The sequence below is a fragment of the Agelaius tricolor genome, unplaced genomic scaffold (assembly GCF_023055355.1).
Source record: "Agelaius tricolor isolate 1412-34295 unplaced genomic scaffold, bAgeTri1.0.p SCAF_19, whole genome shotgun sequence".
Lineage (NCBI taxonomy): Eukaryota > Metazoa > Chordata > Aves > Passeriformes > Icteridae > Agelaius > Agelaius tricolor.
Genome location: NW_027269279.1, coordinates 12,332,706 through 12,356,381, shown reverse-complemented (window position 1 = coordinate 12,356,381; position 23,676 = coordinate 12,332,706). Strand labels below are relative to the sequence as shown.

At 39.7% G+C, this 23,676-nt stretch overlaps 1 protein-coding gene across 39 annotated transcripts in view; it reads left to right on the top strand.

Moving 5' to 3' along the window:
* RBFOX1 (RNA binding fox-1 homolog 1) overlaps positions 1 to 23,676 on the top strand; it is a 1,203,461-nt gene that overhangs the window by 920,017 nt on the left and 259,768 nt on the right. For 2 of the 39 annotated variants that reach the window (XM_071444301.1, XM_071444309.1), the window contains exon 1: positions 12,094 to 12,522. The exons of 34 other annotated variants lie outside the window; for them this stretch is intronic. In XM_071444301.1, coding sequence (XP_071300402.1) covers positions 12,379 to 12,522 — 144 coding nt within the window. In that variant the 5' untranslated portion in view covers positions 12,094 to 12,378. Of the gene's footprint in view, positions 1 to 12,089; positions 12,523 to 23,676 lie in introns of those variants that run through there. 3 more of the 39 variants (XM_071444316.1, XM_071444304.1, XM_071444313.1) reach the window with 3 other exon arrangements.

Sequence of the window (23,676 nt, the reverse complement as noted above, 5' to 3'; positions counted from 1 at the left end):
CCTTTCAAGTCAGTCAGAACACCTGCTCAAATTTGACCAACAACAATTAAATAACTCCCAGAAATTAATGGGTTGAAATCTCATGATTTTGCCTCTTCTGAACATCTCTCCCATTCCGGGGCAGATGGGGCTGTGTGTGCAGCAGCAACTGATTGTTCTGCCCCTGGCTCACAATTCCAAAGTTTTGTTGGAGCAGGGATGAACGCTGGAGAACAAAAAACAATGAATGAAAAGCAAGGAACCCAATAATTCTTATTCTGAGCTTCAGTCATTCCAGTGTTGTTTTGCCTGTGCATATTCTCAACTGACTGAGGGAGGGTCCAGCTCTCTATGGGAAATGTATGGAATAAAACAGGATGTTTAAATTCTAATTACACAGATAAACTTAGTTCTGCTGTTTTGTAGGCTTTATTACTTAGTTCACAGTCTTAGTAAAGTATGTAATTTACTTTTGTCATTATTGATATACAAAATCATGTAGGGATAGGTCATATGAAAAGAGTAAAAAAACTACAAGTTTCTCCAGTAATTAGGACTGTGTACAACTCCATTTTGTTGATCAAATTTTTTGCTTTCAGCTTGCAAGTAACTGAGATCTAGAGCAACCTCAGAACTGAGCAAATTCTTCTTTCTGTGAAGTATTTTTCAGTAATTTCAAAGTGAATGCTGGGGAAAACCTATTAACTCAGATTTCTGTGTAAAGTATTAGCATTTGCAGATTGTCTATGACTTCAGGGGTATAAGTTTTCTTTATAAGAATATCATTTGCCATTACAGAGGCCATAGGGTGGGTTTTGCTGGATTGTTTTATCTGTTAGTAATACATCTCATAATTCCCTAACTAACAATGATTTTTCTTAAGCACTCTTTAAAAGCATTTCTGTAGAGAACCTGATACTCATCAACAGGATTAAAATGACTGATGAATTATGCAGCAAGGCTGTCTGCTCCTTGACTAAGTATTTTATGGCAATTGAATCACTTTGGCAAGATTTCGGTAAATAAGATTGTTAAAGTTTGCTTGTTTCAAATGTATTTTTTTCCCTATTATTTCAGTCTTGAAAATCATATTGACTTTTCAGCACTAGGTGCTGAAATATTTAAGTAAGAATGAGGAGTACATGAAAGGACACCTTAACTTGAAGTCAAGGGAAATTTTTTGAGGATCAGTGGTGGGTATCAGGTGTAAGTGATTATTCACGACGAGAACTGCCCTTCTTTTAATATTGTTTTATTGTAGAAAATGATAAAACTAGATACAATGATAAACTTACAATGTAGTTTAACTTGAAATGCATCACTAAATCCTTGAGAAAAATGTTCCTGCTGCCTTCTCTGCAGCACTGCAGTGTTCTGTGTTCAGAGCCCAGGACTGCACTCACCGAGTGCTCAGGCTTCCACCAGTTCCATGAGTTTGTCTCAAGGTAAATGGAGGATGAAACAATGCTGCAGATATTTTACTGGTTGTTATTTGTAGTCTAGTGGCTGGTTTAGTTAGGCTGGCATTTGTTTTTCTGCTGTTTTGTCTTATCTCTGGGATCCTGAAGTTGCCCTGTCTGGAGATTACTGGTGAGTCCTTGCATTTCATCTTGCTCCTATTATTCTAGTGAAGACAGTCCCAAGATTTCATATTTTAACCTTTTGTTGATAGATAAGATTGTAACACCCCAGAAATGTTTCTTATCAGAATTAGGGAATGTAGTTTTAGTACCAATAGTACTGGCTTCAGGGAAAAATTCAAGATCCAGTGGTAAAATTGCATGTACAGTGCACTGAGTGTAGCTGATCCAGGGAGCTCTGTGCTGCACCTTAGCAAGGGCTGGGATTCTCTGGAGCAGAAGGGATTTATGTGCACAGGGAGGGAAGGTCTGTGGCTTTGGGGTTCCCTTCCAGTAAGAGAGAGGCACTGAATGAGATGTGGTGGAACCCTTTGTGTGCAGGTGGGGTGGCTGTGCTGAGCTCTGCTGGTGGCACCTGCTGGTGGCACCTGCTGGCTGTTGGGTGGCCTGGCTGAAATTCCCAGCTGATCCCAATTAGTGCCTGCAGCAGAGCAATCCCCATCACCACCTGCACCTGTGGTGGGAGGAGCCCTGCTGGGGCACCTGGTGGGTCAGAGCTGATAAAAGCTTTGGGAGAGGTAGAGCTTGCACTCTGCTGAGTTCAGCTGCAAGGAACAACAGGTATGGGAGCATTTGCTGTGAATAATTGTGCAATTTTTACCTGGTTTTAAATGTTGACTTTATCTCTGTAATAATGCACAGGACTTGTGTAGAATTGTGGTTTTTATTTATGTGGATGTTTTATGGATATAGATATATTTTCCTGAACTTTAGGGAAAGTAAGTTACTTTTAAAGTCTTGGCTTTCTATTGTTTTGAACAACCAGTACAAAAACATGGTGCTTGAACCTTCTCTGTTCTGTGTCCCTTAATTTAAATATAGTGTTTGCAAATGAACAATTTTATCTGTTTGCTGTACTTTTTATGCATTTTTGAGCAGAAATTAAACCTAAGTTTTAGAGATATACTATTTGCATAAACATGTCCAGGCTCTGGCTGAGGAGGAGGGCAATGCTTCCCCTTGTTAGCTTTAGCTGCCCTGTTTGGCCTAATGTGAGAAATGTTTCTGCTCCTTTTGTGCTCTTGGGCTCTCCATGGAGGAGCCTTTCCCAGAGGAGAAGTTGGGTTTGGGAGGTGAAGCTACAAAATATGAGGTTGGAGAGTGAAGTGAGGCCCCAATGGGTTTTCTGTGCACAGGATCAGTTGGACACCACTGTGGGAAGGACTGGGAGCCCCAGGACAGGTGTGCAGGGTTTGATTTTGTGAGAGTCCATCCAGCCCCATGTGTCCAGGCACTTTATTAACAGGTGTTCTCTGACCTCTCTGATATTCTCTGACTCCAAGAGCTGAATTTCATGTACCATTCAGGTTTGCAGAAAAGACCATATTCACATAAAAGCAATTCCTTAAAATCCCCTTTTTAGGTCTTTTTTCTTTTTTTTTTTTTTTTTAAGTGTTGGTGTTATTCTATGTAGTTTTAATAAATAAATAATACTATTTATATTAAAATAAATCATATTGTATGAGAATCATATTGAGAGATGACAAAGCAAGGTATAATTTCCTCACAAAATATAACAGAGAGGATCCAGTCTCAATTTTTATATGGTCAGAATTAAGCCAAAACCAAATGACTTTGCTTTGTGTCTTTAAGATTGATATTTTAATCTGAGAGTCTTTGGAGGCATTCCATAAATAGAAGTCAGAAACTGCAAAACCTTGCAGATGCAAGAAAAATGAGTTCAATTTGAAGAGTAATTTATTTTCAAATTTCTGTGATAATTTCTTTAATTTGAATACTTGTAGTAATTTTTGTTTAATTATAGTGTTAAAATTTTGATGCTGCTGAGTTTTCTCGAAATTATTTTAAATTTCATGAACAAATTCTAAATCTTAAAGGAACAGACAAAACCATAGTCTTAGCTGGAGAACTAGCTTTGGTAATTTAAGGAGAGCAAAGAGGAAGCGTTATTTATGTGCATAAGAACATTTCAAAGAGAATTTTGCTAATTTTTTTCTCCCCTTCAATGTACATGAATATGAATAGGAGAATTTTTGTGAGTATGGAGTGAAAGGGAAAAAGGGGAACTGGTCTCTCTGATGCTTTGTTACTTGGAATTTGAGGCAAAGATTCTGTCTTTTAAAGAACCCCATGAGCAAATCCTTTAAGACTGGCATAAGCACAGTTGGAATAAATAAGCTTTAAGGCTTCCTTTCTGTTTGTGAGGGGTTTTGTGCCTGTCATGGCTGGGAGATTCCTGGAAGTCAGGGGGAAGCTGGCTGGTGTGCAAGTGCTGGTGCTCACCTGCTCCTGCCCAGGGTGCCCAGCCTGTTTGTGCTGCAAACCACTCAGCTCCACATCCTGTGCATTGCACAGAGCACATGCAGGGTGTGCTGAGCTCTGGTTCCTGGAAATCACTCTGCAAGGGAGGGGAAGGTCCCATCCAGGGTGAAATGTTGTTTGATGCTCGAGTCCAGGAGTCTGGCTGTAGGTTTGTGACACAGAACACTGAGAGAGGTCTCCAACTAAGGAATGGCAGGTAATCTGTGTGTGATTGTCCAGCAGGAGTAGATTTTAATACTGAGTCTTGGATGGTCTGAATCCTGGAGGATGAGACACTTGAGCTTTGCTGAAATAATGCCAGAAAGCAGCAGAGAGGAACAGGAGAGTGAATCCAGAGTTTTCAGTGTGAATTTTGTTGCTTTAAGAAAGTTTAGAAAGGAAGGAATTACAGGTAGGAGAGAAGAAGGATGGCCACCACAGCAAGGGAGAGCTGATTAGTGTTGATGAGAGTGGCTTTGAGAAAATATTGTGGATGAATTTTCTCACTCTAGTTAGTAGCTGAGGGGAAAAAAGACTCAGTGGTGTGGAGTGTGACACCTTATCAATTGAAGTAGGAAAAGATGAAAAAAAAAAAGACCAATTAGAGTGTGAAGAGAGGAGGAGGGAGCTGATGCTGGACTCATGAGCAGAAAGAGGTTACACTAATGAAACAACTGGAAATGTAATATGGAAAGGACAGGATCCCTGGACAATTGAGGGGGAAATGCAATTAGGAAAAAAAACAACTGCTTCATTGAAAGTTGGTGGATAAAGCAGAAGAAAAGAAAGGAGCCAATATTGACTCTGTGTTTAAAATTGGACTTTCTCACGTGGTACTTCTATCCCTATCTCAAACTAAACAATCCTTTATAGGCAGCTTTGTATCAATTTCATACACAAAACTCCTTCACTGCCTAAGCTTGTCATTCTGCAAGGTTAGAGAGCCAAAATTTTAAGTTAAAAAAAAAAAAAAAACAAACCAGAAAACAAAACCCAACCTTTTGCTCCTAGATTCTGGCACAGGAGTGAGACTGGGTCATGGCATCAGGGATCTTAGTTCTGGAATGGGATTTTGGAGGGTCTGTAGGTGCCTACCTTGGGAACCCTTGGTAGTGCTTCAGTATAAACTGAAGCTTAAAGCTACAAACCCCTCCATTTTAGCTCTCCTGAGTCATATCTTTATCTCTTGGGGTGAAGCAGGGTATTGAACTAGAACCTGTCAGGCTTGGTCATAAGAACTGGGAGTTTAACTAAAACTCAGATTTAAAGCTAAAACAAAGAACTAGAGATGGAGTCACTGAGCGGAATTTGGAAGTGACTTAGCCCATGTTATGGGACAGGGCCAAAATGATGAGGAATATTTTGAGTTTTGCAGGTAGATGAGGGTAAACAAGTCCTGGAGGGAGCTGCAGAGGAATCCTTCATTGCACTGGAGGGATCCCATACTGTGGGCAGTGCCCAGGGCAAGTGCAGACAGGGAGGATTTCCTGGTGCAATACATGAGCCTGTTGATATCTCCCTGGTATACATTAAATGAGTCCAGCACTGAGGACTAAGTGTGGTGGACTCAGGTTCAGAATATATGAGGGGATGTCCAGATGTGGGCAGAATAATAAAAGAAGTGGTTTCACTGTAGAAGGAAGCTGTGCTGATGTCCAGTTAATTTAATTCCTACAGAAAAAAAGAGGCAACCTTTACATAATAGCATAATTAATGACTTATTCTCCTTCTGAGAATAATCACTTATTCTCCTTCTGAGATTTGACATCCTTTTAATTTTTAAGAGATTAATATTTCATAAAAAACCTTCTTGATCAACACGTGTTTATGCTGTCCTACTGTGTATTCTTACAATTACATTTGAAGTTACTTTGGTTATTTTAATTTTTATTACTATTACATGGAAACAAGCTCTAAAGATATGTTCTCCTGCAGCTTATTTTGTCCTCAAAGTTAAATTCTTTCCTTATGAATTTATAACAGCAGCAAAGTGTGAGATGTGGTGGTACAAATTATGGAGGGAAAAAAAAATAACAACAACACAAATGGGGCAAACTTCTGTGGATTAATGAATTTATGTGAAAGTTTAGTTTAGTTTAAAATAAGTGTTGTATACATGAACAAAATAGAGAGTGTAGTACTGTAAGTAACTTGTGTCTATATAAAATAAGAAAACACAATTTTGTATAAAAGCAAATTTAAGTGAAACATGCAGTATCAAATACTCTCTCTTTCTCCTGTCTGGTACTTTACACACCACAAGTGGCAGCAGGGAAAAGTAGGCTTTGTCACTTCAGGCCCAGCTGTACCCTTCTGAGCAGTTTGTAGCCCTCCCATTCTATGGGCTGGACATCAGCAAGGTGTACACAGTTGTGTGCAGTTAATATTCCTTAATCTTTAGATTAATTTTTTTCAAAATCCTGAATTTTTAAGTTTCATTGAGTTAATTTTCTAAGAATAATATTGTCATGCCTTCTCATCTGGAATTGTGGAAAAACCTTATAGGGCAAGACTACACATTTTCCTAATGGAAAAACCATTATAGGGCAAGGCACACTAGTTGTCTTTCTAAGACTGTGATTTGAAGAATTACCTAAATGCTAATTATTAAGCTGCGTTCAGGGGGTCCTTTTGTGATGCAGGCTTGTACCAGTGTGTCAGACCTAAAGAATTGCTTTAAGTACCTGTTTGTAGAGGTTGATTTGGTGTTGTGACAGTAACGCAGGGGGGGTGTGAGCACCCCGTGCCTCCTAAATGAAATGTCTGTCGTGGCGTCTGCGTTCCCTTTGTGCTGAGGGAGGGGACAGTGCGATGGACAGAGGATTTTTGCTGCACCAATTTCTCTTTCATCTTCTTGGGTCTGCCTGTATTGCTGCTTCCTGACTTTGGAGGTAACAGCTGAGATAAAGCTATTTGGGTATTTTTTTTATTTTCCTGACTATGGAATGGCACATCATCCTAAACTTTGCAAAAGCAGAGCTGCTGCGCTCGTTCTTGTTCTGCCCACTGCAGCCCGTCCTTAGTCCTGACCATGCTTCTTGTGCCCCCAGCTCACCCCCAGCCCCTTTTCTCTTGAGGCACCGGCCACGCTGGCTTTGCACTGTCTGCCCATCGAGCCTCGGTGCTGATGGAGCTCAGAAAGCGGCCGGGAAGGCAGAGGAGCGAGAGGGACCCTGGAGATCCCGGGGGAGCTGGGGCGCTCGGGCTGGCGCTGTCCGCAGGGAATGCCAGCTGTGTCCGGGCTCAAGCCGTGTCCCCTGGAAGGTTTCCTGTCCCCTGGAAGCTTTCCTGTCCCCTGGAATGAGCCGTATCTCCGCTAGATGGAGCGCCCGGAACGGCGGAGCGGGAGCGCAGCGGGAGCGCTCCCGGCCCCGCTCCGCACGCTCCCGAGCCGCCCGCAGGGCTTCAACCAGCCTGGTTCGCATCCCCCCAGGGCTTCAACCAGCCTGGTTTGCATCCCCCCAGGGCTTCAACCAGCCTGGTTTGCATCCCCCCAAGGCTTAAACCAGCCTGGTTCGCATCCCCCCAGGGCTTCAACCAGCCTGGTTCGCATCACCCCAAGGCTTAAACCAGCCTGGTTCGCATCCCCCCAGGCTCCCCACAGAGTACCCCAAAGCAGAGAGATCACCCCTGCCAAGGAACGCACGCCCCTAACTCTCTAAAGGCTGAACGTTTTATTTGTTTTCTTGCCTTTCCCCCCTTGGTGGAAATAAGGGCTCCTGGCTGCTTCTGTTGTGAAAAATTCAGAGTTAATGCTGGATGTTTGTGTGTCGAGTGGTGCTGAAGAGGTTAACTCTGTGCGACAGAGGGTTTGGAGATTGGGGATGAAGTACTGGAGAAGTCAATGGATGTAATGCCGTGCTTAATAGAAACAGAAAATTAGTGATTCTTGCTTGCCTGATGTTAGCATGAGCCTCTGTAATGTCCTGATCTTTGTGCAAAAAACCCACTTACTAAAGGAGAGATAAACCTGATATTAGAAATAGGGACAGTCATGACAGGAAAATACCCCTGGAAAGATGAGATGTTGCCTTTTAGTTTACAAGAACAGCGGGAAGCCCTTTTATTTAATGTTTTTTGGCAATACAGAGTAGCAAAAAATTCTATTGTTTCCCCACTTTTTTAAAAAAAGTTACAGTATAGCTACAGAAAATAGAATACTATGTGAAATACAGGCAGAGGTATTGATAACTGATAGTGATTTATCAAAATATGTTACTGATCTATTCAATTTTATAATATGGTGCTTTTCCTGCTTTCAAGTTCAGGGAGCTATTTCTTCATGTGGTGTTAGATAAGGAGGGTTTAGAGAAAGGACTGCTCTGCTATTAGATTCTATGCCACTTGCCTGAATTATTTTTGTACCATACCAACCACTTTATAAAGCTGAGAAGAAACTACCTTCTTCACATGGAGCATTTAATATGCAGTCATGATTTATTTTTTCTAATGCTTCATCCTCTGTGTGTAAACTTCTTAACGTAGGCTACTACTGAGATGAGTTTGAGGTGTAGGATGGTGTGTGGTGGTGCAGGTGATCTATTTCAGAGCCTTCCTTTACCTGATGGAAATGCCTTGAATGTTAGACAGTCTGCTGTGGTCATTCCAAAGGTTGACTGCTAGGTCAAAGGTCTGGAAATGCAAAATTTGGACTTAAGTTTGAAGTTGACTGCCAGGTCACAAGAATGGAGTGGTTGACTTTGAATAGAAAGTGTTAAGCTAAATAAACAGATGCATTGCAAATACAAGTGGCTTTGGATTTGTAAATCAGCTGTGTGAGAAGTGTTGTTGGTCCTTTTTGCAGAATTTCTCTGCTTTCATGTTTTTATTTGCATCTTCAAGATTGATCCAGGCTTTGCTGGTGGCATTTTTCAAATGGTGCTCTCAGTGACTGTGGGGAGAAGCTGTTTGTCTGCAAGTTCTCTGCTGTGCCATAAACCATGGGCAGCCCAAAGAGGCTGCAGGAGGGACTGTTGGCTCTCCTGGTGGTGCAGCAGTCATTGCATTTCAGATGCATCCATTATTAGTGTGGAAGAAGGTTTTATGTCCTGGAATGTTTCTAGGCTCTCCCACAGAGGCTGATGTGGGCTGATGGTTGGCCTCTTTTTGTTTGTTTGTTTTAATTGAAAAATGTTGATATTTGTTGTTAATTGACAGGTACCTGATAATATCAGCAGCTGAGTGTGGGGTGAGTTCAGTTCCTGACCCAAGAGGGCTGAAGGATGGTGGGAAATGTCGGGTGCTGGAGGTGAAGTGGCCTTGGCAATTGCCCACTCTGGTTGTGGCCAAATGAAGGAAAAATGGATCTGATGACAATTTGCAGATGAGATGTCCCTGGGGTCTGTGCTGCTCTGTGGAGCTGCATGGCTGCAGGGACCCTGTCCCTGTGCAGGGCCAGGCAAGGTCAGGCTGTGCACAGGCATTGCTGTCCCTTTGGCACAGCTGTGGTGGCACTTAGGGTATATATAGCCATAACTGGGGCTCTGGGGTGATTAATGGGCTGGGTTAGGGACAAAAGTGTGTGTAAACAAGGAAATGGCTTTCAAGAAGAGACATTGATTTTATACTTATAAAAATAAAACACACTTTGTTACCTTTTTTTCTTTTTAGACATAATGACAAGTTATCCTTGGAAGGGATGAAAATTGGTAATGACTTTCCCCTGCATCTCTTGAAGGAGCATATATCAGGCTAAAGAATTGTGTTTCTTTTTTAGGTCTCTTACACTACTGAATTATGTATGTTTATTGTTTCTCTGTGTACAGATGGTTTGTATAGTTAAGATATTGCTGTTCTTGTTTTAATAACATAATTATGTAAATGTCAGGAATTCATAGTATTTGTGAGTCATGTTTTTCTTACTTGGAATTAGGTGAAAATTAAGGATAAAAGGCCAATGAGAAATTCCCTTCTACAATGACTGTTAGCTACATTGACAGTGCTAAATTCTCTTGAAGTAATTGTTCAACACACTGCTTTTAAGAATTTAATCTGTTTTATGGATGTCCTTTTAGCTGTAAAATGGTGCAGTAGACAGAAGAAGCTTTGCTTGACCATCACCATGTTCCAGAACCTCACTTTGGGAAATTGGATAGGCTTATATAGTTCCAAACTGTTTGGCTAGGAAGCATGCTGCCTTTGATTTTGACATAATGTAGAAGGAGTTGGTTACCTTACATAACGTATTTGTTTTTCATTAAACATGCTGATAAGGTCTCATTAAAGTGCCATGTATTATTTATGGTATTTCATATGAAACTGAACTGAGGCAAAACTTCTCTCAGCTTAGGGCATTTGCAGAAGAACAGGCTTTCTGGGCTAGAAAAAAAAGAAAAAGAATGAAGAAAAGCATGACATACTCCTGTCAGAACAGGAGACTGCTTAAGGCACAGAGAAAGAATGAAAAAAGGAGAAAGGGCACAGAGAGGGTTCCTTTCTCCTCCTCCTCACTTGCTCTTGCTCTGTGGCATGAGAGGTTTTTTGGTTGGTGGTTTGGGGTTTTTGTTTGGTTTTTTTTTGTTTGGTTTTTTTTGGTATGTTTTGTGATGAAACAATCTGGGCTGTTTTAGTAGATGAGTCCATGATAAACTGCAAAAGCATGGATGTTTCCTAAGCCAAACCTAATTCCTTTATTGTAAGTTTGTGCATGATTGTTTTGGTGTTGATTACCGAGTTATGAGTGCATTGGTTTTGTTGCATTGACTGCTTTTGAGAAAGAAAATGATGTAATAACTGATTCTGCTGGAAAATACTCAGTTTTGCATGAAGAAGACTTAGTGGATCTAAACCAGTCTCTGAGGCTTGTGTGGGTGCAGGTATGTGTGCACATGTAGAGTGAAAAAGAAATTATTTTTTTAAATGTAGCACCTGAGTTGCAGTGACATGTTTTGATTCTGTTTCCAGTTCAGCGGGGACTATTATTTGTTTTTAAGGGTAGATGTTATATCAAATCAGTTATGCTGTTGATGAAATAGACTTTGCTTGTATGTGGGTTATTTGCTTATTGTTGTTAGCATTAAACTCTTGGTCTCAGATGTGTTTTTGTAGGAATTATGTATCCTATAAAATAGGTGATTTTCAAATCTTCTTCAGAGTCCTTTTAAAAGAAGGAACCCCTTCAAAACCTTAGGTGGTTGGTTGAGGTTTGACCTTCTTTCCTGAAGAATTAATATTTAATTCATTTGTCAAATTCTAATTAAAAATAGTAATATCTTCTGTTATACTTGAGTTGTATCTTAGGAAAAAAAAGACCTGTAATATAGGACCTCAAGGACAAGCTGTAGTATAAATTATTTGATTTGCAGGTCACATCCTACTTTATTACATAAAGACTAACTAGATCTACTAATGAATAATTATTACTCCATAAAATAAAGGGGGGGGGGGTGAATAAAAAGCTGGCAAGAGTGGAATACTAATTTTGAGGTATCGTTCTCAAAGTAGAAAGTAAACATTAAATTCTGAAAATTGCAAATGTAATTTTTCCATGTAACCTGATAGGGCACTCCTTGATAATAGATTGACTAGCTGTCAAACAAATTTGTAATTTGAGATGAGATGGGCTTTAGACCAATTTTAAGATACAGTCTTTATCCAAGCGTGCTCCCCTCCCCCAGTAAGGTAGACACAGTATGCCATAGAATTCTGTTTCATTCCCAGTGTTTCTGCTGCAGTGCTTACACAGCTCCTGCACAGTTTCACTGAAATGCTGTTATAGGCTTCTTTGGGAAGCTGGATAGCGAATGAAATGTAGATAGAAAATTAATTTGTGTTTTTAAAAAAGCTCATTTGCTGATAGGGCTGTTTATTTGCCGGAATCCTCTTGACTAGCCAAGATTCTTTCCCTTTTCCACTTTGTGCTTCACACTTGTGTTCTTAGAAGGGGAAAGCCCTTTTCCAGTCAGGTGTGAGTCCTGGCAGGGGGGAAGGGTGTGAGTGTGTGTCTGTGTGCGTGCAGAATCATAACAGGCGTTCAGTCCCAGCTGGGCAATGACACTAATTGCCCAGATCTCACGGATGCCTGCGATGCAGCGCGCTCACTTTCTCTCCTTCCCTATCCTCTCCAGGGATTTTTAAAATGCAGTATTTGAATTTTGGTGAGTGGTAAAGACCCTGCCCTAGGACCCATTTGACAAATGAGAAGCTGTGCAGCATCAGCACCAGCCGACTGAGCCTCACTGAGTCTCTCTCTCTCTCTCTCTCTCTCTCCTAGTCAGCAGCTACTGTTGTGAGACAAGCTTCAGCTCTCTGTCATTGAGGAAGTTCCATTTGCTCATCAATAGGCTGCAGGCTGTGTCTTCTTTTTTTCCTCTCGGTTAAAAATTCGTAGTTTCAACCTACCAAGTTGCCTTAGCTGACAAACGAATGTAGGGGCTTAGCGCTGGGGAGAGGAAAGGCAGCCGAGAAACACCGTTTCTTATTTAAATAATCAAAAGGGAGAGGAGAAAGAAAAAATACCAACCAACCCATAGTGACAAGATAGGGCAAACGTGCTTGCATGCAAGCCCCCTCACTTGTTCTACGTAGACTTCAGAGCAACACCATGCAGCATCCCCTTACGGGTGCAACCTGCGTGGCACTGCCGAATGTGGGCATGTGTCCCCAGCTCTCCTGTGCCTTGACTTTTATGTACTTACAGCAGGTAAGTTTGCTTAACTTTTCCTTTTCCTCTCCGTGCTCGCTTTGTCAGCGTCGTTCGGGGGATTTGCAGGCGGGGAGGTATTTTTTGTGTGAATAGACTGTATAAATGTCTCCCACCGTGTGGAGCGAGTGTTGTGCCTGCACTTAAGAATGTGAGAGTGAGTAGAAAATATGTTTTAACAGAGCATCGAGCCTTCGCATATCTTTTGGTTTTTTTGGTGTTGGTTTATTTTATTTTATTTTTTTTTTTTTTTGCAGTGTCTCTGTTGGTGATGTTTATAGATATTTAACACAGTACTGTGCCTGCGTTTCTCATGGATGCTGTAGCAGAGTTTCAGCCATAAAGGACTGCTCTTTATTCACTTGCAGGCATAAATTATACTTCTAATGTAAATGTTCCCAATGGCAATTTTGTTTAAGCCTTCTTTGAAGACAGGAATTTTAAGTCTGTGTTAAAACATGCTGCTGATTAAAGCCAAGCTGATTTTTAGTTCACAGGGAAAAGGATGATTTATAAAGATATATCTGTGCAGAACACTTCTATCGCTGAAGTATATTGGACTGGGTTTAAAAAAATGTTTGGGTATCAGCAAAACAATACAAATTTCTACTCAATTTTAAATTATATTTAAAAAAAAAATTCATTTTTGCTTAGAGGAATTTTTTTTTAAGTATTTCCTTCCACTCTCTCTTCCTAAATTATTTAATAATTGGTACCCCTCTCTGCTATAGTGTAAAATAACTGTATAAAAGCACTTTTTTTTTTAGCTAGTAATTTGGAATCATGTTTATATCCTACTCTATTTTATAACTGAATCCACCATTACAGAGTCATCTAGTAAGTGTGTAGAGCCAAGACAGAAATATGCTATCATGCAAAAATGATTAATCCTGTCCATCCTATTACTTCTCTTGAAACTTCAGGAGGAAAAAATCTTCTTGTACCTACTGTAACAAATAGGGGCATTTCTTCCAACTTCCACTACAACAGTTTCTGTGCATATTGACTTCCCTGAAAGTCTAACTTTATTTCTGCATTTACAAAAGCCTGAAATATGTTATACAATATTTCTTTTTGTTCTTAAAAAATAGATAAAATAGATTTAAAGTTTATTTTTATTTAGGGATATTTGTTTTTCTGTTACTGCTGAAAGAAGAGAGCACCAGTATTTTCAGGATAAAACCCTCCTGTAGGCTTTTTTTCTTCCTGCTGTAGTGTAGTATAAACCATTTCTGACTTAGAGCTTAGGAGTGCATAATAACAGATTCTTGCATGCGCCCTAGATTATCCATGCGTGTGGGAGGGATTCATATGTCTGCAATAAAATTTGCATCAGATAAATATGATGTGTTTAAATTTCAGTCATTTGCATGCCCCAACTGAAATGTATGTTCTTGGTAGTTCTGTGTTCTGGATCTGTTTTGGGAATGGCATTTATAGATCAGCTTTTTTAATGATCCGGTGTGACTTGTGCACTTAGTGGGTACATACAAAATGTACTCCTGTGTTTTGTTCTGGATTTGTTGTTTTGAGTTTGCCAAAGAACAAGTTGTGTGATAAAGATAGGGCTTTTGAAAGGAAAAATGGGAATTCAGGTGAGAGGTCAACATGGCCACACCAGGAGCTGATAAAGGATAACACAAAGATGAGGCTGGGTGCTCCAATAACCTTCCTCAGTGAGATATTGCAGTATCATTATGCAAACACATCTATAGCATGGCACTGCTGTAGGGTTTCAGAAAGTGTGCAACTCTAATGAATACTTTAAAACAGGGAATTCAGCTGCCTCTATTCCATCTGAGAGGAAGATGAGAAGTGATTGCTAATGCACTTTACAAAGCGCTATATCTAGTGGATAATTTTTAACTCTTTAAGTGGATTAACTGCTACACTGAGAGAATTTTTTTTAAGTGTTTGCTTTCTCATCTCCTTAATCCTATTGTCAGTTTAGAATCATCCTGTGTGTGCTAATCACAATTATATAATAGGTTGAAAAGTCTGCTAAATTTGTGATGAAAATTGTGGCAGGTTCAGAAATTCTCTGCTTGTTGCTTCTTTTGATTGCTGGTTGGCATTTTAGTTATTCTGAATTCCTAGAGAGTCAGATAATCATGTTCTTAATTCACATATGGTCTCTTATTTTATGCATTTGGTTAAGTGTTTCTTTAGAAACAATGCTACTTTATCTCAAAATTATCCAGGCAGAGAGGACTGAGTTGATATCACCTGCAAAGCCAATATAACATGGTTCTGGTTTTAAACAGTAAAGGAATAAGTAGTTGGGGTTTTTTTGAAAAGCATTAATAAACTTTTACCATGACAATCTACTTGGGATTTTTGCTATTTTTTCCTCTATCAGCTAGTTTAGAGCAAACAGACAAAAAGACTTGGTTTGTACGTTTACTGCAAATATCACTATTTTAGTGAAACTGTAAATGTTTTTCTCTCTCTATCAAGTTTTCTATCGATCTTAAATACAGATAACCTAAAAGCTTTATGTGGCAACTTAATAACTGGTGAATCCCCCCTGCCTGTGCAACCTGTGACCAGCAGTAAATAGATATTGTGAAGCTATCAAGTATTTTTTTTCTCTCTAAAAATTGCACTTGAGATATGTCTGCTCACTGGCACCTCAATTAAAATGAACACAGACATCTGTATTATAACTGAGTTATAACTCAGTTGTTAAACTTTGCTGCCTATTTAGAACTTATGAAGATAATTATTCTTATTTTTGTGTATTTACATTGGTATTCTGTCAGGTGTAAGTTTTACAATTGGAGATGTGTCTTTCTTGGAAGACTGTGAAAGACATTGCATTCTTCTCAAGATGGGCAAGCCACTCTTTGTCACTAAATATTTATTTATCCTCATAGCCCCAAGGATGCTGGTTTTCTTTGGAGCTGAATGAATAATTTGGAAAAATTTGTGCTTTGGTAGTAATTTAAAATTGGCCATAATTTCTTTGTGCAAGTGACATCACTTGGCCAGTTAGTTTAGGATAAATGGATGAACTGTTTTCCACAGTGTGCTACAGAAGTGCTGTACTACTTTTTCCAGGGTTAGAAACTTGAGCATTTGCTCTGATATCTTTCACTTTACACATGTGTGTAATGTTTTAAGAGCCAAGGGAGGAACTGCATTTTTTTAAAACAGTTTATGTGTGGATGATGCTTTACCTAACGATATTTTGAGTTTAACTCTTGAAAATAAAGTTGAAAATGAATAAAGGACAGAGGCCTAGGTCATGTTATAGATTAACTCTCGATAAGACATTCACTTCCAAAAGCCAACAGCAACTTGAGAATGCTTCTGAGTTAGTTGTTTGAAATAGTCTGAAATTATGTGGACATTTTCTTAATAAGATGGTTCTAACTATGGGAATCCAAGTGACTTTTCAAAGAACATCAGCCCACAGGGACTGTGGCAGTGGCAGCACCGAACAGAGGGAGGACGTGGGGCTTTGCCTTTTCACTGCGTCACTGTGAGGACAGGGTCAGCTGGGAAAGTGTGGATGCTTTTGGCTGAGAATTTTCCTTAGTGTCAATATTTAAAGATACAGGGGAAGGGAAGTTGCATTTGTAGTGCACCCCATCTTTTGGTAACATTTCCTGGGGTTAGAAACAGCTGTGTGCATGTGTTTTTTCCTCTTCTCCTTATTATGGCATATCAATGCAAAACCCAATTTCTGACTACAAGTTTGCATCAAATGGCAAACTGAAGTAATTTTTGCAGCAAAATGTCGACCGCTGGTAAATTGGGATTTGTCATATATTAATGGAGGCTTAACTCTGGTAACTGATGTTTTCCTGTGGTCTGTTTTGCTGGTTATTCTGTTGGGGTTTTGTGAGTCAAGTGACAAAACAAACTTGTTTTGAAACATCACGGAATATTCCGTGTCACAGTGTACAATGCAGCTGTCATTATTTTAAAATTGGTAATTTTATTTTTCTGTTTAATGATGATAGATGTGCTTTGTTTTAAATAGTGAAGTGGTTTGTACAAAGGGTAATTCCTCTTAAATGGAGCAATTGCTCATAGTGGACATTCACAGATCGAAAACAATTGAACTGAAACTTCAATATCAACCTTTTCTGTCTTTAACAAAGTAGTTCATGGTACAGCTCTCAATTCAATGATGAAAAGAATCCACCATGAAAACAAAGCAGAAACCAACAAAACCTCCATCTCTACCTCAGCTATTCCATTACTGCTTACATGGTAAATTAGTGTAATTTTATTTGGGCCTTAAGTAGTATGGCTATGGAGAAAAGCTGAATTCCCCTCTCAGTTACTTATGTCATGCTTCTGGATCTGATGATTTATAGGAGCCTGAAAGACTTTTTATCACATTGTTTCTTCATGGCTTAATTCAACGTTGATTTATTTGGTAGCAATTTCAATTGATGCAGTCAATACTGTCAATAATGGAATAAGGATTAGAACAGATTATCGTTGTGCTAAAATTGTGTAAAAAATTGAATGGATGAACAATTCAAACAGTTCCCGGATACAGTTTAACTTTTTTCAATAGAGCAAAAGCACATCAATTGCTGAATGCCACCATTGCAGTTACAGCTCTGAGTATCTAGTTTTTGCATTTTATACTTCAGTGACTCTTCAAAGGTTCAGGTATGTCAGTAGAATTCAATAACTGATGTTTTATGGTGACACTGCTGAAACCAATCATGAGAACACTGCCTTTCTTTGCCTGGTCCTTTTACAGTACTCACTCTGTGGCTGTCCTGTAAAATCAGTTAATCTGACTTTAGTTCTTGAAAATTTTAAGCATCTGTTATCTTATAAATTGGAGTCTTGGCACGATTTTGTTCCTCTCTCTGCTATTTCATGGCCATTTTCATGTGAGAACGTACAACCTCTGCTTATGACTGCATGAGTGCAAAGAAGTCCACGGTACTGATGCTCACTCACCATCTGTTTTTCTTACAGCTGGGCCTTGAATAATTGTCCAGTAGCTGATGGACTGAGGGTAGGCAATATTTTCAGGGTTTTCTGATTCATTTAACCAGCTTCGCTGCCCCTAGAGAAACGCAGTGCTTGTTTATTCAAATGTGTAGGGTAAAAGGCTGTGCTATGTCAGACGAATTATAGCACTCTGTTAAAACAAAAAAGGAGCTGCCATGCTACAGACCTTATCCTGTGGATGCATTTGTACCTAAGGGGGCACTGTGGCACTCCGAGGGAATTTTAGTGCATGAATGAAACAGCCCTCAAAAGGTGGGAGTGCAGCTGTTGCATCCAGGAGTGCTGCTAATGCGGATTTCAGGAACGATGCTTGCTGTTTATCCTCATCAGGGTAAATAAGATCGTTTGGTATTCACCAACAAACTCGAGAGCTGGTGTTTGTGACTCCACCTGTGACTGAAGCCCATTTCCACGTTTGCATAGCTTTTGTCTCCGTTGTTTTCCAGAGGCTAATGAGAAGTGGCTCAGAGATCAAGTGCTGGAGCAGCTCTCATTCTGAGTGAGAGCTGGTTTGGGGCATTTAACTCCAGCCTTGTCAAACAAGGTCAGTCTCTCACAAAAGGAGAGGAGGTGCTTTAGTCAAGTACTCTCCTCTTTAAATACTAGAAGAAGGGGGGGAAAAAGCCCCAACCAAAAAAAAAAAAAAGAAAACCAACTCCAAACACAAAAACTCCTCAACAAACCAGAAGAATCTGTTAAGAAGGTTACCTGCTGCTTTGGACTATAAGGAGCTTCAGTGTGACAGGAGCAGGTGAATATTTTTGGCTTAGATTGATTGTTTTTTACTAAGTGACCTCTTTGAACATTTTAAAAGGCTTTATCTGAAAAGGGATGCCTGGATATTGTGTTGTGGGCTATTTGTAAGTTATCCCAATTCATTGTATTTGCTAAATATGTATATGGATGGATATTTTCTGGGGGAAAAAAAAAAAAAAGTGGTGTGGTATTTTATGCCAAGGAAAGTGTGTGGTGGTTATGTAAGCAGGGGTTTTTCCCTGGGCAGCCAATAGATATTTCGGTTTTAGATTTTTTTTTTGACCGTAGCCATTAAAAACTAGTCTGACCTTTTTTTGGTTTTCAATGTGTGTATTTCTGCTTTGGTAAATAAGTACTATGATCGTGTTAATATTAGTCCTGCTAAAAATATTTTTGAAGTTTTTAATAGCTGGTATAAATGAAAGTGATAAAAATTGTGACACTGGAATTTATCGCCTTGTTTTATAGAGTTAGAATAATGTTGGTGGAAAGGAGAAGTCAACACCCTCTAAGAATCCTTCAAGCTTTCCTGCCTTTTAAAGGTGCATGTGCGATTGATTTATCAGTTTTAAAGTGTGATGTGTAGTGCAAGAGCCCTCCTGAGAACCTGCTGTCATTTCCTTGCTGGCATTGCTCATTTCCCTCCGAGTTGCCTAGTGCAGCACCATTGACTTCTTTTACATTTTGCTTCCCCTCCCACTCTGTCAGTGCAGCAGCCCAGTGAATTTAATTAGAGAAAATAGCATATCTAATGTCTGTGCTATCCTGCCTGGTTGTAGTTGGGCCTTTGGTCTTTTGCACAAGAGCAGGCTCCAGCTGTGGGGAGATCTCGCAGTGTTTTGATCCTGCTCTCTCTCGTTGTGTTGAACACAGGCAGAATCAAAATTAGATACTGTAGTAAGAACTGAAGTGTTCAGTGAATTATTTTTTGTTCAGAGCGAGTCACTGATTTTTTACTTTTTCCTCCAGATATGGAAAGAAATTCTGTGGTACTTGAGAATTGAAATATTTAAGATTTTCAGTACTCGTGAATAAGGATGCAAGTGCTTTCATCTTGGACCATCTCTAAATTTACCTTTTAACCCTTTGTTTCAAAATGCACCAGAAATTGTTTCTCTTCCTAACTATAATACCTTGCATATGATTTTTTTTGATAACTGTACATCAATTTTATAGTGTCATCTCATATTTGTGGTTTGTGTATGTACTTATAGTTCTAATATGCCTTGCCTCAATTCCTTACTGACTTGCAGTAATGTTTATTATAATTATGATGTAGTTTTGAAGTTGATATCTTGGGTTTTGCCTCTCATAGCATTTTGTTTTATAGTAATCATCATTATCTCTCTTGTGGACAGTAAGTCTTGTATACATTAAAGAGTTAATGATAGATATTGATTATGAGCATGAAGCTTTATTCGCCAACAAGGAAAGATAAGAAGTTTTAAAATACGTGCTTATGATAAGCAGAATCTTTCATGAAGCAGTGTGAAATGGAAGCATTTCTTTGAAAAAGGTTAAAGTAAACATTGTAAAGGGAGGCAAAAACAAGGCTAAAAGTTCACTGTGAGAAGAAGATTTTGCTAAAACAGAGCTAATGTGAAAATTTGGGGGTGAAAAGAACTTGGGCAGCCCATGTATTCCATGAGTGTCCCCTCTGTGAGCTTCCTTCCTTGTCATGTATTAGTCCTGTCTCTGGGATGTTACATGGCTGCATGGCTCAATTAATGCTCTGTGGCAGGAGGAGGAAAAAAATGTCTCTGTCTTGTCAGAAGTGAAGTTATTTACTTTCAAAAGCTGACAGAATAGCACTGCAGGGGCTTCATTTATTTCCGTTCAGGATGTCATTATTGTGTGATGCAGAGGGACTCCTGCATGCATTGCAGGCTTATTCCTGTAATCTCAACTCTGCTGGATGGCTGCAGAAGTGTAAAATGGCCCACTGGAATGTTTCCCTATTGTGACTTCAGCTTGCTCACTTTGGCAAAGCAGCGTTCCAAGTGCCTTAAATATTTATGGCTTAGATGGGATGAATGTGTTTGTTGGGGGTGCTGGCGCCGGGTGCCTTTGGGATGGGCGCCGGGTGCCTTTGGGGTGGGCGCCAGGTGCCTTTGGGGTGGGCGCCGGGTGCCTTTGGGATGGGCGCCGGGTGCCTTTGGGATGGGTGCCGGGCGCCTTTGGGATGGGTGCCGGGCGCCTTTGGGATGGGCGCCGGGTGCCTTTGGGATGGGCGCCGGGTGCCTTTGGGATGGGCGCCGGGTGCCTTTGGGATGGGCGCCGGGTACCCTTGGGATGGGCGCCGGGTACCCTTGGGATGGGTGCCGGGTACCTTTGGGATTGCTGATGGGTACCTTTGGGGTGGGCGCCGGGTGCCTTTGGGATGGGTGCCGGGTGCCTTTGGGATTGTGCTCTGGCCTGGCTGGAACACTGACTGGATCGTCAGTTACCTTTGTAATGGGTGTCATTTTCCCTGATGGGTAGCATATGGTTTGAGACTGCTTTTTCAGCATTCCTCTGTCTGTCATGCTCTTAGGTTTTCCCAAGTCTAGCCCCAGCAGGAATGTTTTAGCACAGAATGTTTCATCAAGATTACTTGCTATTTCATCTCAAAGTTTGGGAAAACATTCAACTTTGCTGTTCCTGTATTGCACATAGTTCAGTCCTGAAATCCCCTACCCAAGTTCAGCAAGTCATGCTGTAAAAATACAGGAACATTCAGAAACTGCAATTCCAAGGGGCTTGGTTTATTTTTTTCCTTTCCTTTTGATACCATCTCTGCCAGCTTCACTTGGAATACCAGGCTTGGCATGTGCACATGAAATTGCCTGTTGCTCTTTGGAAAGCCTTTTCACACACCAAAAGTAAAAACACTGAAACAGCAGAGTTCAGGAGTTCTTGAGCCCTTCTTCCTGCCTGCTATTAAAATAAATGAATAAATGCTTCAATAGAAGATTACTTCATTTAGAGAGGAGTCACATTTTTTGTGATAGTTGATCTTTTTTTTTCCTTCTTAGGGGTAAACCTTCTTTGATTGGATTAATTTATTTTTTTTTTCAGTTTAGAGTGGCAAACTAAAAATTACTAAAATACCAAATTAATTTCTCAGCACTGGATTTTACTTGCACACAACCTGCCTTTAAATTAAAGGGAAAGGATTCTGCTTCTAAATAGGCTTGCTTGCTCCTTTCCTGCTTTTCTCTTCCTTTTATTTGCAGACATAAAATCCAATAAATTTCTATTGCAGTTGCTGGGCTTGGGGGAGAGAAAGGAGAGGAAAAGTACAAAGCTATTGGGAAGCGTCAAACACGGCAGATGATGAAGTACATTTCATAGCAGCCAATTCCAAGCCCCAAATCCCTGTTGTGCAGGAAGGCTTCCCAGCTCACCCAGGAAATTCAGCCATTGCAAGGCAGAGTATTAATGATTTATACACCTTGCACCAGTGCTTTGGTTCACTCACAGAGCCGGGCTCTGTTAATAAAGGAATTTCAGGGAAAAGGGTCCTGGCATGCTGAGTTGTTTTGCTCAGTGCGGTGGACGCTGCCTCATAAATCAAAGGGATTTAGTGCTTTACAACCTTTCAGAGCTGCTGAGGGTGGTTGGTTTTTTGTTTTTATTTTTTTCTTTTTTTAATCTGATACACCTAGGAATATTTTCATTTCTTTTCTATAAAGAATGAATGAACTACTGGATGAGATCTATCTCAGCTGTTTTAGGGTTGATTGGTTTTCTTCACAGTGGCATTATACTTCCATTTGTTTTCCATTTGGATTTATGCTTTATACTGTTGTCTATGGAAGGAGACTAGCATGGTTTTATTACCATAAAGAGATGCAGATCACATTATATTCTGTCTTGTTTCTTAGAAATAACTAAATGAAATATAAAGGCAAAATACATTTGCAGTAAGGAAAGTAGTTTTATATTCTTTACCTAAAATAAAAACAAATAATGACACTTATTTCATATTATAATTTTAAAATAATTTTTCTTTTTATTAACAAAAATAAGCTTCAGTGTTCCTCTACAATACACGTGATCATTTTTGAAGTTGCATTTTTGCCTGGAAACTTTGTTTCTTAATACCAACTGCAGGACGAGGTACTTAATTTTGTATTGATTGACATAATTATCCTTTTCAAATAGTGGAACAATATTGATATTATGAAAGAAAATATGTATCTACATTTGATTATAGAAATGAAGATAAAGAAGGATGTTTTTTAAAAATCTCTGAAATTTTGATGTGAACTAGGGTATTGAAGAATGTTATGGGACATGGTCCTAGCAGAAAACCACTTGGTTGGATAGTTATGGAACCTAATCTTTGCTTTTCATTGCCTCTTTAAAAGCAGGCTGGGAGAGGAGACAGGAAATAATTTCAGGGAATGTGTTTTGCAATCAAAGGGAACTTGGTTTTCCACAGGCATCTTAAGACTCTCATTACACAGCAGGCACAGTGTGTCTTACCCTTTTTGGATCGTTCAGAGTCATAAATTCAGGTACCTTTTTGTTCAGAAAGCACAGCTGCCCTGTCCTGGCTTGGTCACAGTAGAAAAGGTGATTGCCTCTGAGCTTTGTGGAAGTCAACAGCGTGGGCATCAGTACTGCAGAAGTCACAGCTCCTTTGGACTGCAAGGAATTCTTTGTAGTTTTTGTGGTCTGCAGGCAAATCAGGACCTTCTCTGTTTCCCTCCCTGGTTTAAATATCACAGATGAATACAAGGCAGGTGCCCAGTAAATGAGGTTTATTATGTTTACAGCATTGCTGTATTTGTTTGTCCTCCATTATTTGGGTGCATGAGTGTTTCATTGTATTTAATTATGTCTGTGAGGCACAAGACAACAGTCAACATCTGCTCTATTGTTGCCGTGGTTTACAGATAGCTTTGATGGGTTATTAAACAATCTATTTTTCAAACAGCAAACAGGGAAATAAGCTGCACCCATATTATGCAATTTTGTAAAGGTACATTATGTAATTAGTTGTCTAGTATTTGCACACTAATCTTTTATTTTGGTTGAATTTATGTTGTTCCTTTTAAAAAAAGTGATGATCCTCGGCAGTTTTTATTTAATGGTAAATTTCAAGTTTCTCTATGGCTTGAGTTGATTTTCTCACTACTAATTTGATTTCACCATATGTTTTATATTGAAGTAATGTCTGAGTTGCGAATGCTAATTCAGAAATTAGAAATGTGCATTAACTTTCATTTATTACTGAAACAGCTACCGACAAATTATTACTACAGAGGCATCATTAGGTATCTTGAACTATTTTTGAGTAAAGGTTTGTGCTGTAACCAAGGCACCAGTTGGGGAAGGCAAGGTTCAAACAGCTTTGCCTCTCTTAGATCTGACTCAGGGCAGAGCATCCCCGGTGCTCCCTGGGCAAGGGAAGTTGTGCTGTAC